This window comes from Rousettus aegyptiacus, unplaced genomic scaffold (assembly GCF_014176215.1).
Source record: "Rousettus aegyptiacus isolate mRouAeg1 unplaced genomic scaffold, mRouAeg1.p scaffold_m13_p_9, whole genome shotgun sequence".
NCBI lineage: Eukaryota > Metazoa > Chordata > Mammalia > Chiroptera > Pteropodidae > Rousettus > Rousettus aegyptiacus.
The window spans coordinates 12,779,314-12,793,720 of NW_023416312.1; the positions used below are offsets into that span (position 1 = coordinate 12,779,314).

At 42.2% G+C, this 14,407-nt stretch overlaps 1 protein-coding gene across 1 annotated transcript; it reads left to right on the forward strand.

Moving 5' to 3' along the window:
• The first annotated feature begins 2,222 nt into the window (after positions 1-2,222).
• LOC107502418 (melanoma-associated antigen B5-like) lies at positions 2,223-3,287 on the forward strand. The gene has a single exon (XM_016129592.2). It carries the CDS (start codon positions 2,223-2,225, stop codon positions 3,285-3,287), a length of 1,065 nt encoding a protein of 354 aa, XP_015985078.2.
• Positions 3,288-14,407: the final 11,120 nt, after the last annotated feature.

Consider the following 14,407-nt stretch of genomic DNA (forward strand, 5'->3'; position numbering starts at 1 on the left):
CACTCCACTAAGTATGAGCAACACTTCATGTCGCTTAGCGATTTTTTGGCCTCCTACTCCAAAAACTATTTCGAGAGTTCAAAAGCAAGTCCTTACACTCGCTATACTGTTCTAGATTACAGAGCCTGAGGAACAAGCAATAACCATACCAAAATACACGTGAGATATGAATAAAGAAAGAAAAAGATGATATTCAGTGAAAATCCCATAATCTACAAAGAAAATATCAAGAAACCTCAAAGGATCGGGGTCTCACAAAAATATCAGGCTCTGCCCCTGCCTTGCAGAAAGTCGATCTATTGGGAGGGAAGTTAGATGAGAGGCTGGGCCTGGCTGGTGAAGAGGAGGAAGAGATCAACGTGTTCTCTGGGATAGCACAGCTCCCGGCCAGCGCCCTCCTCTGCCTTTGCTGCAGCTTCCCCATCTCACACCACCCCTGGGACCCACACCGTTCTCTGCTGGGTCTGCAGGAGGGAGAAAACCCTAGTTTTCCAGGCCGCAGCAAATATCAGTGAGCCTTTCACAGAGGAGACAGGAGTCAAGAGGAAGACCGATGAATGAGGAGCGAGGGCAGAACGCCACGTAGTAACTCTCTCAGGCACAGAGAGACCGGCTGGCGACGGCTCATACATCGAAGGCCGAGGCAGGGCCATCAGGCCGAGCCTCCCCTCACTTGTTTTCAGCATTTTGGGGACAGTAGAGCTTTGGTCTACGTGGGTGACCCTACGGGGAAAGGGAGAGGAGACCCCGGCCCGGCCAACAGTCACAAGTGAGGATCCTGAATGAGGCCTGAGGGCAGCTCCTACCCTGAGCACACAGGCCCCAAGGACTTGGTCCTGATGTCATGCCTGGAATGGCACAGGCAGGAGAGCCTCGTGTGGCATTCCCTGGTTTCCTTCCTTGGCACCTCAGGGAGCGAGGGCCATGGTCTGTGGTATCGAGACGTATGACAGTAAACGCAGGTACTGTGGGCCTGGCAGGCATCGAGTGCAGAACCCTGAGTGACAACTGAGGCTACCACAGGCCCCGGAAGAGTGAGGAGGCCCAGAGACAGCCCCAGCCGTCAACCTTGACATGCCTTGGGCAGGCCTGTCAGCCTGACGCTGCACGAAGGTGTCCGGGGTTAGAGGGCCTTGCTCTGAGGAGGGGGTGAGGGGCTCGAGGTACAGAGGTCAGTTGAGGATGGAATTCCAGGCTCTTCCGGGCGTTGAGGTGACGACCCTGAGTGACGCCTGAGGGAACCTTCCACCCACGGAACCCAGAGGACCGCCCAGAGCCCCGCCCTTACTGGTTGCCATGGGATACCTGGGCATCGTTGGCATGCCAAGACATACACACTGACTCCTGTGGTGTCACAAGGGGTGAGGGACTTAGTCTCAGGTGTATGGTCCTAGGGCCAGCAGTGGGAGGATTTCTTGGCTCCCAGAGGCCAACCTGTGACCCCAGGGCGACGGGAACCACACACCGCAGCACAGCGCAAACCGCATCGAAGTCCTCCCGTACCTGGTCTCTGGACAGCAGCGCAGGTGTGGTCAGAGGAGGACGCCCGCACCTCCTCCTGGGATCTCAGCGAGGTGCTGGCCTCAGGACAAGGGGTATGTCTAAGGGGCCAGGGAGGGATCTAGGCTGGGACGAGGGCCACAGTAAGGTCCCGAGGACCCTCCACCCCTAAAAGTAAGGATGACATAGAGCCGGGCCCCGCCCCTGGCTTCGGCCCTTGAAGACCCAGCACAGGGCTACCCAGCTGAAGCTCCAAAACACTTATTTCTGTTACGTCTATGGGAGGTGAATCCTTAGTTTGAAGGTGTAGCCACCGTTCAGCTGGAGGGGTGGGAAACCAGGCCCTACGCGGAGCCCAGGGGAGGACCCTTAATGAGGACTGAGGCCCCAAGGAGAGCAGCACAGGAAACTCCCCACTGGGCAGGCTGCGCTGCCTTCCCAGACAGGGCTATGCTGAGGACCCCTTCACTTTCTCCTCGCGGGTGCCGGGTCCCGCCACCAAGAGACCGGTGCTCTTGAACGTGCAGTAAGAGCCTCCTCAAGCTCCAAAGCCACCGGCCCCTGCTGTCTCCTCCGTTCGCTGAGGCGGGCAGGCAGGGAGCAGCACCAGCGTTCCCAGGGCACGGGCTGGGGAATGTAGGAGCCCGGTGGGTTTTCAGAGCCGTGTCCTGGATATAACCTGAAAAGGTAGCCTTCCCCATAACCGAGGTGGCACTTCCGTGATGAAGCTGCACACACCCTCCCGTCCTTCCTCCTCCAGGTGTCCTCAAGCACAGACCCGTGTCGTCATGCCTCGCTGTAAGAAGAGTAAGTTCCGTGATCGTGAGAAATGCCGCCAGGCCCGCAAAGAGTCCCAGACTCAGAGGTCTCATGAAGCGGTAGTCATGGATGAGCTTCCCTCGTGCTCCTCTGCCCTGGAGGTGCCTCCACAGAGCCAGTCACAGACCCAGCCAGGTAGCACTTCCCAGGCAGAGGAACAGGAATCACCTACCATCACCTCTCCAGCCGCATTTGAGGCAAGCTCTGATAACCACGAGGAAAGCCACGAGGAAGATTTACATTCCCCTGAGGGCCCATCTACTCACAGCTCAGACGGTGCTTCGCTCACTCCGAAGGTGGATTTGGTGGAGCAGTTCCTCCTGCACAAGTACAGAATGAACCAAACCGTCTTGAAGGAAGACATCGAGAAGATCCTGGGAGAAACACACCAAGGCGAATACGCCGCGATCCTGGAGAAGGCCGCCGAACGCATTGAAGTTTTCTTTGCCGTTGATTTGAAGGAAGTCGACTCAACCAAACACGAGTACGAGCTGGTCAGCAAGCTGAAACTCCCCAATAATGGGAGGATGCGTGCACGCAGAGGCTGGCCCAGGACCGGCCTTGTCATGAATATCCTGGGCTTCATCTTCATGAAGGGCAACTCTGCCTCCGAGGAAGATCTCTGGCAATTTTTGAATATGATGAAAATATACGCGGGGAAGAAGCATTTCATTTACGGAGAGCCACAAAAGCTCCTCAATACAGATCTGGTGAAGCTGAAGTACCTGGAGTACCGCCAGGTGCCCGGCAGTGATCCACCCCGCCATGAGTACCTGTGGGGCCGAAGAGCTTACGCTCAGACCAGCAAGATGAAAGTCCTTGAATTTTTGGCCAAGGTCAGCGGCACAGTTCCTAGTATCTGTTCCTCAAAATACGAAGAGGCCTTACATGATGAAGAACACAGAGCACGCGCGAAAGGTGCACGGAAGGCCGGCGCTAGTGCCAGAGCAAGATACAAAAAAAAATGACCGCAACAGGGATTTTCGTGGAAGTGTCTAATAACCCACAGTAAAAGTATTGGGATAATGGAATAGAAAATAAAATAAAATAAAATATTAACCTTGATTTCGCTTACTCTTCTCAGTCTTTTCTTTTGTAAAATTGATTTATACCTCAATTTGCTTAGCTTATTATAGCATATAGGAGATCGTACTCCTAAACAGTTAGTCCTCTGACTCATTTTCTCTTCTGTTCCCCAAATTTACGTGAGCGTCTGCTCTTGGGAAGGTCCATGGTACTATGCGGCCTGCTAAGGAAAAGAAGGCGGAGCCACTGCCCATAGAATCATGAGGCTGGAACCAGCTACCATGAAAGGAAGACAGACAGATTCCCTGTAATTCAGAAAGCTCAACTGACAGGAAAGGGTGAGGAAGAGAAGAGGCTCCCCATGAGAGCAGTCAAGTGAAGGTGGCCCAAGGCAAGGCAGTTTGGGGCCAGATAGGGCAAGTCCTCCAGAAGGAGGTCATTTCAAGTAAGGCAGAATGGTGGGCTAGGGGAGGCTCAAAGACTCAGGAGCAAAGCACACACTCAGACCGGGTGTCTGAAAGTTGAGAGACTGAACACTGGAACAAAAACTGCTCTTAACAGCCACGTTGGGATTGTGGGTGGGGTTCCAGGGGCAGTAACGGAAGGGGTCCCACGCTCCTGTCCCAGTGCCGTGAACACAGTGCATAGACAAGTTTGTTGGTGCCAAACATTAGAAGCAGGCCCAGAGAAGAAAGGTGCAGTGCACATGAGGACAGTGCACCATTCGGGGAATGTCTGTGAGATTCATTTACTGTCCCTTGCCCCAGGGTTCCTTGACAGCTGACTCAGGTGCTGGCTGTGGTTCATTCCCAGCACTGTCCCCAATTGCAGGGTCTTGCCACGGGGTCATTCCCAGTATGTCTGGCTAGCCAACCATGGAACCTGACCTGCTGGCCAGTTCTTCCCTTTCCCCTCCTCTGAGGGATGTGCCCTGCCACCAATCTGACAGCCAGCCCACAATCAGCAGCTCTCCTGCCTCTGAGCTTCCCAACTCCCTGGGCATCATTTTCTCCATGGGGATCATGGCTGATAGCAGTTTAATGATGGGTCCTATTTAAGACTGGCCTGTGTGTTTGACAACAGAGCTCACCTAGGTGCTCGATAGCCAAAGCCTTGCTCCAAGTTGGAGGTGCGGTAAGGCCATGGCCTTCACTGTCTAGCAAACATTTATGGAAGCTGAATTCCTTGACGCTGCAGAGTCTCTCTTAGGGAGGAAAAATGTACCTCAACAGCCATGCTATCTTTGCACTCAAAGATTAAAATAATTCAGCATTCTTCCGGTGCCTCTTCCTCAGTACTGGCTCCAAGGAAGGTGGTGGCTTTCCCTTGTGCCTGATGACACCTATAACAGTGCCCCGCACAGTCAGTCATGTTATGGGTTTCGGGACTCTCAAGGTAAGGTGTTGACCATGCTTCTGTGAAAGGACAACCTTCTTATCCTGTTGAGACCATAGAGTACTGCAGAGGACAGTCCAAATCATCACTTTTGAGCACAAAAGGCTTTGACAGGACCCTCTTGAAAACTGATGTGCTCCTGTATGTTGAAGCACGTGTCCCATGGTAGGCTCTCCAAAAAGCTGTAGAATTGCAAGGCAGACTTAACCTTCTCAGAAACTGCACCGGGAATGGGAGAGGTTGTTTTCATGACAAATTCTAATAGTTGCTCTTTCATGGAGCACCTAACCTGTAAGTTGATGGAGAGACAGAAAGTGCTTATCCATGTGGTATCTTACCCGCCTCCTTTGGCACATGATTGAATCTATTGCCAGTATGATGGCCGTGGGGAAGGGCATGTTACATCCCTCGCCACTGAAATGTGACTAGGAGAGATATTATTTATTTCCAGGCCAAGGCTTTAGAGAGACAGTATTCCATCCCCATGCTTTCTCCTTCCATTCTATAACCAACACAGATCCCATGTTCACAAGATAGGAACCCATGATACAAGCAGCCTGATGCCTTGTGTCTCCTGGTAGCACACGCTCTGCTGGCTGACATGGAAAAGTGACCTTTCATTGTGCGAACTTGTTCAGTTTTCAAGTCATGTCTGACGCATCACCTAACAGTTACTTGATCAAATACACCGCTGCAATTTCTGTTTTTGAGCGTATTTAAATCTTTTTATCACAAAGGCAATGGGACTTGTATTCTCATAGCAAAATAAGACAACCAGGTTTTACCTGTGCACCTGACCCTGCACTGCGAGCTGTAGGCATTAAGCTGGGGCCCTTCTCGGGTCACCTTGTTTGTTTTCAGTCCCTCAGGAGCACGGTCTTCTCTTGCAGGATGTCCAGTGTATCGAACGTGGCTGTCACTTATATTTTCTCTCAATTTTCTTAATTCTTTCAGTCAAGTAGCTGCATTTATTTTCTGTTATTCTTTATTCTCCAGAAATATATGTTGTATAATCTAAATTTAAAACCTAAATTTTTATGACATATAATTATTCCCAAACTATAAGGAAACAAGCATTTGAAACATATTAAAACAAAACCTTTTACAGACTGTGGGACACCCAACAGACATATACGTCTGTATGTGTGTGTATGTATATTTGTGTATATAAAAATATGTGTGTGTATGCGTGTGTGTGTGTGTGTATATGACATTTACATACAAGAAGGAAGGTATAAACATTCAGACCAAAATATAAACATGTCCTTCTCCTGTTTATGTGAAGGTACAAAATTACTTAATTTTATTATTTATGATTTCAAAATTTTCCACAACTGATAAAACACATGAGTTTCCTTTATGATTAGAAATTACTATAACTATTCAAAATATGATTTAGAAAGTTGCAATCAGGGTTCTCCAGATAAAGTGAACCAATAAAATGGAGTTGTACTTATGTTTACATACTATAAGTCATTGGCTTACATAATTATGGAGGCTGACAAGTCTCCCAATCTGCAGGGTCAGTGAACAAGCAGTTCCACGCTGAAGGCCGTAGGCTCAAGGCCCAGGATGACCTGATGTTTTCATCAGAGTCTGAAGACAGAGAAAAGCCTGTGTCCCATCTTGGAGGCAACCAGGCAGGAGGAATTCTCCCTCACTCAGGGGAGAGTCAGACCTGTTCTATTCAGGCCTCCCTGATTGTAGGGGTGCACCCACACTGAGGGGGGCAGTCTCCTTCCCCCAGTGTACTAATGTAGATGTCAATCTTATCAAAAACACCCTCCCAGAAACACCCAGGGCTTGGAGAATATGAATCACCTGTTACAATGAACCCATATTTAAGTAGGGCTCTTGGTATTTTCTTTTAAATGTGCCTTTCTTTTTGTTGGCAGACTTAGAGTCTTCTGCTGTCTCATTATTGGGATTTGCTATGGTTCAAAGAAGCGCTCCATGACATTCTATCTTTTTTTAGTCATTTTGGCTGTGGTTAGCTTGCGGGCTTACCGAAACTTGACTGAGACAAGTGCACAGTCAGGAAAGAGGCATGGGCGGAAGTGGTAAATAAAACTGGGTGGGCCACACACAGACTAAGTGTCGGATTCTGACTTAAAGCCTGCCACCAGGTACAGCTGTACAATTGAAGTACATCAACTCACTCGCCACGAAAAAGCCTGCCACCAGATTCTGCTTAATTGTCACTTGCCACTCACTGATGTTTTGATATGAGCCTTCAAGCAGTTGATTTATTATGGTCTCTGTGCAATCTAACCTGTCTCTGCTGATGTTAAAATGTATTTGCAGCTGCTTCCCAGCACAGACATCACTGCCTCAGCTCCACCTCAGAATATAGATTCTCATAAGAAGCACGCGACCTAGATCCCTCACATGCGCAGTTCATGATAGGGGTCATGCTCCTATGAGAATCTAATGCCTGATGATCTGAGGTGGAGCTGAGATGGTGATCTAGCGCTGGGGAGTGGCTGCAAATACAGATGAAGCTTCGCTCCTTTGCCTGCCGCTCACCTCCTGCCGCGCGGCCCGGTTCCAGTGGTTGGGGACCCTTGGCATATAAGCCATAATTAGCAGAAAATCCAATAAGTTTGGATGAGAAAGAGCTATCAATAGAATAGGACAAACAGTGAGAACAGCAGTATGGAGACAAAGTAAAAAAGAGTATAAGGATGAACTGATCAATAGTATTGAAGCTGGAAAAAGTCTCTTAAGTTAATAATAGGAAAATGTTCATTTGATTTGCTGTTTAGAAAATCATAAGTGAGAAGAGAGTGACTGATTCTGGGTGAATGTGTAGGAGACAGGTGTGTTTGGTGTGAGTCGATTCCTATGAATAGAGGAAGGAATATAAGCTTGGATATGAACTGAAGAACACAGTTGAACCATAATTGAAAGAAGAATTTGGCACCAAGAGAGTTTTTTTTTTTAAAGGATGAGTTCAATTGTTTATATGAAGACAGAGCCAAAAAGAAATAGAGTTTCAAAGAGTTAAATAGAATTTTCAAAAATTTCTGAAGTTAATTGGAGGAGATAGGATCCAATGACAGTTTGGGGATAAGAATAAGAAAGTCCAAGGTAATGTTATGATGGCTAAAATTTATTTAGTACTTACACTGTTCCAAGCACTATTATAACTATATTACTTATAATTTTTATGTTAATTTTATGAAAGAATGCTCTTATCCTCGTTATGTAGATAAGGATACCAAAACAGAGTCGTGAATGAACCTGCATGAATCATACAACTAGGGAATTGTAAGAACCAGGATCCAAAACTATATGCTACAGCTCTGGAAAGCAAGTTCTTCATCACTATTATACATTGCCCTGGAATGGAAAGTACAAAGTAAAATATATGAATTGTTGGCAAAGCTTTTTCCTCATGTAATGCAGACAAATCTAAAATCAGACCAAACAAGTCAATTGTTATTTAAAACGTCTACCCAGGATTTGACTTCAATATGTTTTATAATATATTATTATATATCTTTTATTTTGGTGACATGGCTCCAAAAGTATACATATCAGGGCAAGTTCCCTTACTCTTAACACCAGAAAATTCCCTCAAATGTTAATAAAAACATTAAACAGTATGTTTAATTTTTTTGAGGAACCTCTACATTGTTTTCCATTCCCACCAATTTCCATTCCCCCAAACAGTGCACAAGGGTTCACTATTCTCCACATCCTCAACAATACTTGTTACCTCTTGGCTTCTTGATGACAGCCATTCTAACAAGTATGAGGTGATGTCTCATAATGGTTTTGATATTCATTTATCTAATGACTAGTAATGCTGGGCATCTTTTCATGTACCTGTTGGCCATTTGTATATCTTCTTTGGAAAAATGTCTATTCATTTTCTTTGCCTATTTTTAATTGGATTTTTAGTTTTTAACTACTGAGTTGTATGCGTTCTTTATATCTTTTGGATATTAATCCCTTATCCTACATATGATTTTAGCAATCCCACTTCTGGGTATATATATAAAAAGGAAATGAAAACAGGATATTGAAAAGGTATCTTTCTGTAGCCTTATTCACAATAGCTAAGATATGGAAACAACCTAAGTGTCCCTCACAGAACTAAAGGATTTTTTAAAATGTGATATATATACACACACAATGGAATATTATTCAACCATAAGAAAGAAGAAAATCCTGCCATTTGTGACATTGATGGACCTTGAGGGCATTATGCTAAGTAAGATGTTAGACTAAAAATGACAAATACTATTTGATATCACATATATGCGTAATCTAAAAAAATCGAATTTGTCAAAACAGTACAACAGTGGTTATCTGGGGACAGGGATGCTAATTTGGAAGATGTCATTTAAGGGTACAAACCTGCAACTAGTAGACAAATAAGTTCTGGAGATCTGAAGCACAGCATGGTGTTCATAGTCAATGATAGTGTATCAAAAACTTCAAAGTTGCTAAGAGACTAGATCTGAAATATTCTCATAACAAAAAAGAAATGGTAATTATGTGACATGATAGAGGTGTTGCTAATGCTACCATGGTAATCATATTGCAATATATAAATGTATCAAATCAACACCTCGTACACCTTAAACATATACAATGCTATGTTAATTATATCTCAATAAAAATAAATACATATGTATATACAAGTATACACTAAAAAGCAAGTGCCTCTCATATTGTTGCCAAGGTAGATCTTATAATTGTTTATTAAAATATCCTCTATTTTTCATACTGTTGATTTGAAATAAAATATTGCCAGGTTGTTAAAGATAAATATGCTTGATAGTCTAGAAATAAGATTTTTAAAGAATAAACAGAGCTAAATGTATAGCTAAAATTATTAAATAACCAAAAAGTGAACAAACATGGTTTCCTAATTGGTCCTCATAAATATCTCTCTTTATAAGTTATTAACAATAAGACACAGACCCAATTAGAGACAGACTTATGTAGCAATTGTGATGAAAACATAATATGTCTTTTAATTTTCTATTGTGGCCACTTTTGTATAATGGAATTTTGTAATAGAGTAAATAAAGTGGCCTTTATTCCAAAAGATTTTTTTAAATCTGCTCTTAAAAAACAGAAAGAAATTCTTTCTTGATTAAGATCTGGTGTGTTTCCCAACATTCTGTTTTCAATTTTCTTCTGTTTTTCATCTACGTGAACTCATTTGATAGGCTTATATCCTCAGGGTACCCAAGTTAAATCTCTGCCATGATTTCCAAATCTGGCCATCTCCAAACTCATTACTGAGAATTCTGAATCAAACTCGACATATACCTTCCAGGTGTATCAAATTCCTTATTTCAGTGGGAAAATATATTTGCAAGCAACACCTCTGATAAGGGCCTAATGTCCAAAATATACAAAGAACTCATACAACTCCATATCAACAAAAAACAATTGATCCAATCAAAAAACGGGCAGAGGACCTGAACAGACACTTCTCCCTAGAGGACATACAAATGGGCAACAAATATATAAAAAGATGCTCAACATCACTAGCTATTAGGGAAATGCAAATCAAAACCACAATGAGATACCATCTCACACCTGTTAGAATGGCTATCATCAACAGGACAAGTAATAAATGCTGGAGAGGATGCGGAGTAAAAGAAACCCTCACACACTGCTGGTGGGACTGCAAATTGGTACAGCCACTATGGAAAACAGTATGGAAGTTCCTTAAAAAACTAAGAATTGATCTGCCATATGATCCAGCAATCCCTCTACTGGGTATTTACCCCAAAGACTTGAAAACTCACATCCGAAAAGATATTTGCACATCGATGTTCATAGCAGCATTATTCACAGTGGCCAGGACATGGAAGCAACCGAAGTGTCCTATGATAGATGATTGGATAAAGAGCTGTAGTACATATATACAATGTAACACTACTCAGCCATAAGAAGAGATGAAATACTGCCATTTGCAACAACATGGATGGACCTTGAGATAATCATGCTAAGCGAAATAAGTGGGACAGAAAAAGTTGAAAATCACATGATATCACTTACATGTGGGACATAAACCTAAAAGCAACAAATGAGCAGGACAGAGACTCATGGGCATGGATTATAGGCTAGTGATACCAGAGGGCTATAGACTAGTGGTTACTAGTGGGGCACAGAGGGGCGGGGAGAGTTAGAGTGAAGAGAGTCAAATATAGGGTTTAGGGGGAGGGTAAAGTGGGTATAGGGGATCAAATATATGGTAGCTGAAGGAAACTGGACTTTGGGTGGTAAATACAATAGAATATACAGATGTCAAATGATAATGTATACCTGAAAATTATATAATAGTATTAACCAATGTTACCCCAATAAACTTAATTTAAAAGAAAATAAAAATAAAAAATAAAAAATTCCTTATTTCAGGGAGACACAAATCAGACTCTTCAATATTTTATCTTATTACAATGGCCTTAGAAAAAATAGTTTTGCTTTTCAGTATCTATATTTACTCATTTTAAATATACATCCTAGTTTTCCTGTGTGCCTACTGGGTACTATGTAGTATAACTGTGTACAATCTGATCAGGTCCAGATTGTTTAATTTAGTACTCCTCCAATAACTTCTCATTAACCTCCTACATTTATTCATTGCACAAATATTATCGAAAGTGTACTGTGTTCCTAGGGCATGTCTTCGGAGTTTGCGTTTTAATTGAACAACAGTAAATATAATAAATTACATAGTACAGTGCTGCCTAATAGAACTTTCTGTAATTCTGAAAATTTCCTGTAATATCTGCATTGTTCAGTATGGTAGACGGCAGCCACTTGTGGCTATTGAACACTTTGAATGTGGCTATTGCTACTGAATATTTTTAAAATTTGATTTAAAATTTGATTTAAATTAAAATTTGATTTAATTAAAATTTATATTTAAATGGCCACATGGCCACATGTGGTTAGTAGAACTATATGGAGCCATGAAAAGTATTAAAGCTGGTAAGTTTTATGAAGAAAAAGCAAAATAAAACCAGAACAGGGTAAGGGGAATGCTATAGGGAAGTGAGTCAAAGAGAGATTAGAATTACCAATAAGTTAATTAGAGTAAATGTCATTGAGAAGGTGACAATCGACATGACAAAGATCTAAAAGAAGGAGAGAGTTGGCCATGATAATATCTGGGGAGGAAAACAGTTCATGCATATGTCATGCAAAAAATTCTTTTTGATGAATTTGTCCCCAGTATGTTGAGGTGAAACCTGCATCGCTATAGCTTCAAGCCACTGAGTCTAGTTCTTTTTCTTATCTATTTTCTTTTCAAAATGACAATCTCTTCAAATATTTGAAGACCACTTACCATGCTTACAGTTTTGCTTACTCCTTACTAAATTTCTTAATGATATATTTGTTGGTCTATTTATTCAAAAAATCATTTTTTTTAAAAAAAATTAAGTCTCCCCCACAAAGAGGTAGCCTATAGATCATGTATATAGGAAAAAAGTTCAAACTTGAAAATGGAGAAAATAAGCGTTGTTAAGAGTCAGTAAAAATGGAGCCAGGAGACCACTGAGGAAATGGGGCCTGCGAACATCTCTTCTCAGTTCTTCAAAATAATGTTAAGTTGCTGACCTGTTGCTAAACCCAGCTCAAGGCTGAACCTCAAACATCCTGGATCAACAATTACTACATGGGCATATACGGACTTTACTTCATCTTCGTCATGGTAACCAGACCATCTGTAATCTTCATCCTGAAAGGAACCAATCTATTATTGGTTCTGGGGAGTCCTGGAACTCCTCGACCTTGGTTCTTGGGTCCAGTCAACAAAGGATTGAAGGCAGATGCTCAGCAACTTCATGCAAGCTAACTTTATTGAAAGGAAAATTATACCCTTAGAAAGGAGAGTAGGCTGCCAAAAGTGGTCAGCCCCAAAGTACAAGTGAAGGTACACTCGCAGATGGGTAAGCGGGCATAGCTCAAGAGAGAGCTGCTACATCATACTGTTGTAGGTTTGGGGATTTTATCCATTATTCTAACTAAGAGGTGAAATAGTCATGATTTGGGCTGGTCCCTTCGTGAATCAGGATAAAACCCTTTTCTTGCCACGTTTGGGCTATTTGCAACTGTCATGGCAACAGGTGCATGTTGAGTACAGCCTTAACCGCAATGCTAATTTATTATAATGATTGTATAATGAAGCAAAGCTGAATTCTAGGTCACACCAGCTGTCCTTCACATGCCTATGTTGGGGACTTTCCCGATCCCCTTTGTTTTTCGCTTTAATAGCAAGTTTTAAACCACAAAACTGCTTCACCAAGTCAAAGCTATTGTTCAAGGCTGTTTTTCATTTTAGTGGCTCTAGGGAGGGGCCCTAATGTAACTCCTACCTCAAATCCATTTCAACCACCAGCATCCTCCATTTACATAATGAACTTATCCAATCCCTGCTGACCTAGCCAACATCCTTCATTTACTTGGAGGATCTGATGGTAACAACACTCGCAGTTTTTGCCTTTATAAACTCTGCCTTTTTTTGCTCTCTTCGGAGCACAGTTTAGGTTGCTACCTGAATCTGTGCCTCCCAGATTTCAATCCTTCCTTTGCTCAAATAAATGCTTTTTATTCTTTATTATAGACTAAAAAATTTTTTAGTTAACAAAATATATTAAAAGACTATCCTCTGTCTAAAAGAAGGCCATAGAATTTTAGCATCATTTTATTTTAATATATTCTCCCAAATTGCATTTCAAATTGTTTGGATTTATGTACACACAACAGGATTATAGGAACATAACTTTTCCCAGGAACCGTCATCAATATATGCATTTTCTAATTTCTGAATGATTACTAATCAAAGGTTGCACATAATCTCCATGTTACTTTTAATTCGCCCTTTGTAGAATTGACTGTCATTTCATGCATTTCTTTGTAACTTAAATTTCCCTTTCTTTGATTATCTTGTTCTTTTTTCTTGCCTATATCTTCATTCACTTGCTCCTGCTTTCCTTTTTGATTTGTAATAATTCCTTAAATTATATAAAATCTAAATATATATATATTTTCTCTCTTCCTATTAAATTTTCAAATTGTATAGATTTTCTTTTTTTTCATGTATATGGTTAATTTTAATGAAGTCCTATTTACCAATCTTTTTCTTCAAGTTTTTTGCTATTTGTGTCTGCTTAAAAATACATTTTTTGTAACCTAAGATCATAAATATATTCATGTATGTTTAATATGTTTAACCTTTGTGTTTCATTTTAAATTAATTTTTCTAAAGAGCCTGGGAAAGGTATCAAACTTTTTTTTTGCCATAGCAGTAAACTGGCCTGTACTCTATGCAATAGCCTGTGCTTTCTCTCATTTGAGATGTACTTTTTCTCATACAATAAATTCATTATATACATGGATCTATTTCTAGATTCTATTTTACTCCACTTATTATTTTGTGTAGTCCTGCATCAGTACCATACTACAGCCTTGTTTTCATTTCCTATTACTGCATTCAGAAATTATCACAAATTTAGTAGCTTAACACAATGCAAATTTATTATCTCACAGTCCGAAGATCGGAAGTCTAACATGGATCTCAGTAGGCTAAACCCAAGGTGTCAGCAGGGCTGCATTCTTTCCTGGAGACTAGGGGAGAATCCTTTTCCTGCTCTTTGCATTTGTTTGCAGGATTCTGTTCTTTGCATTTATA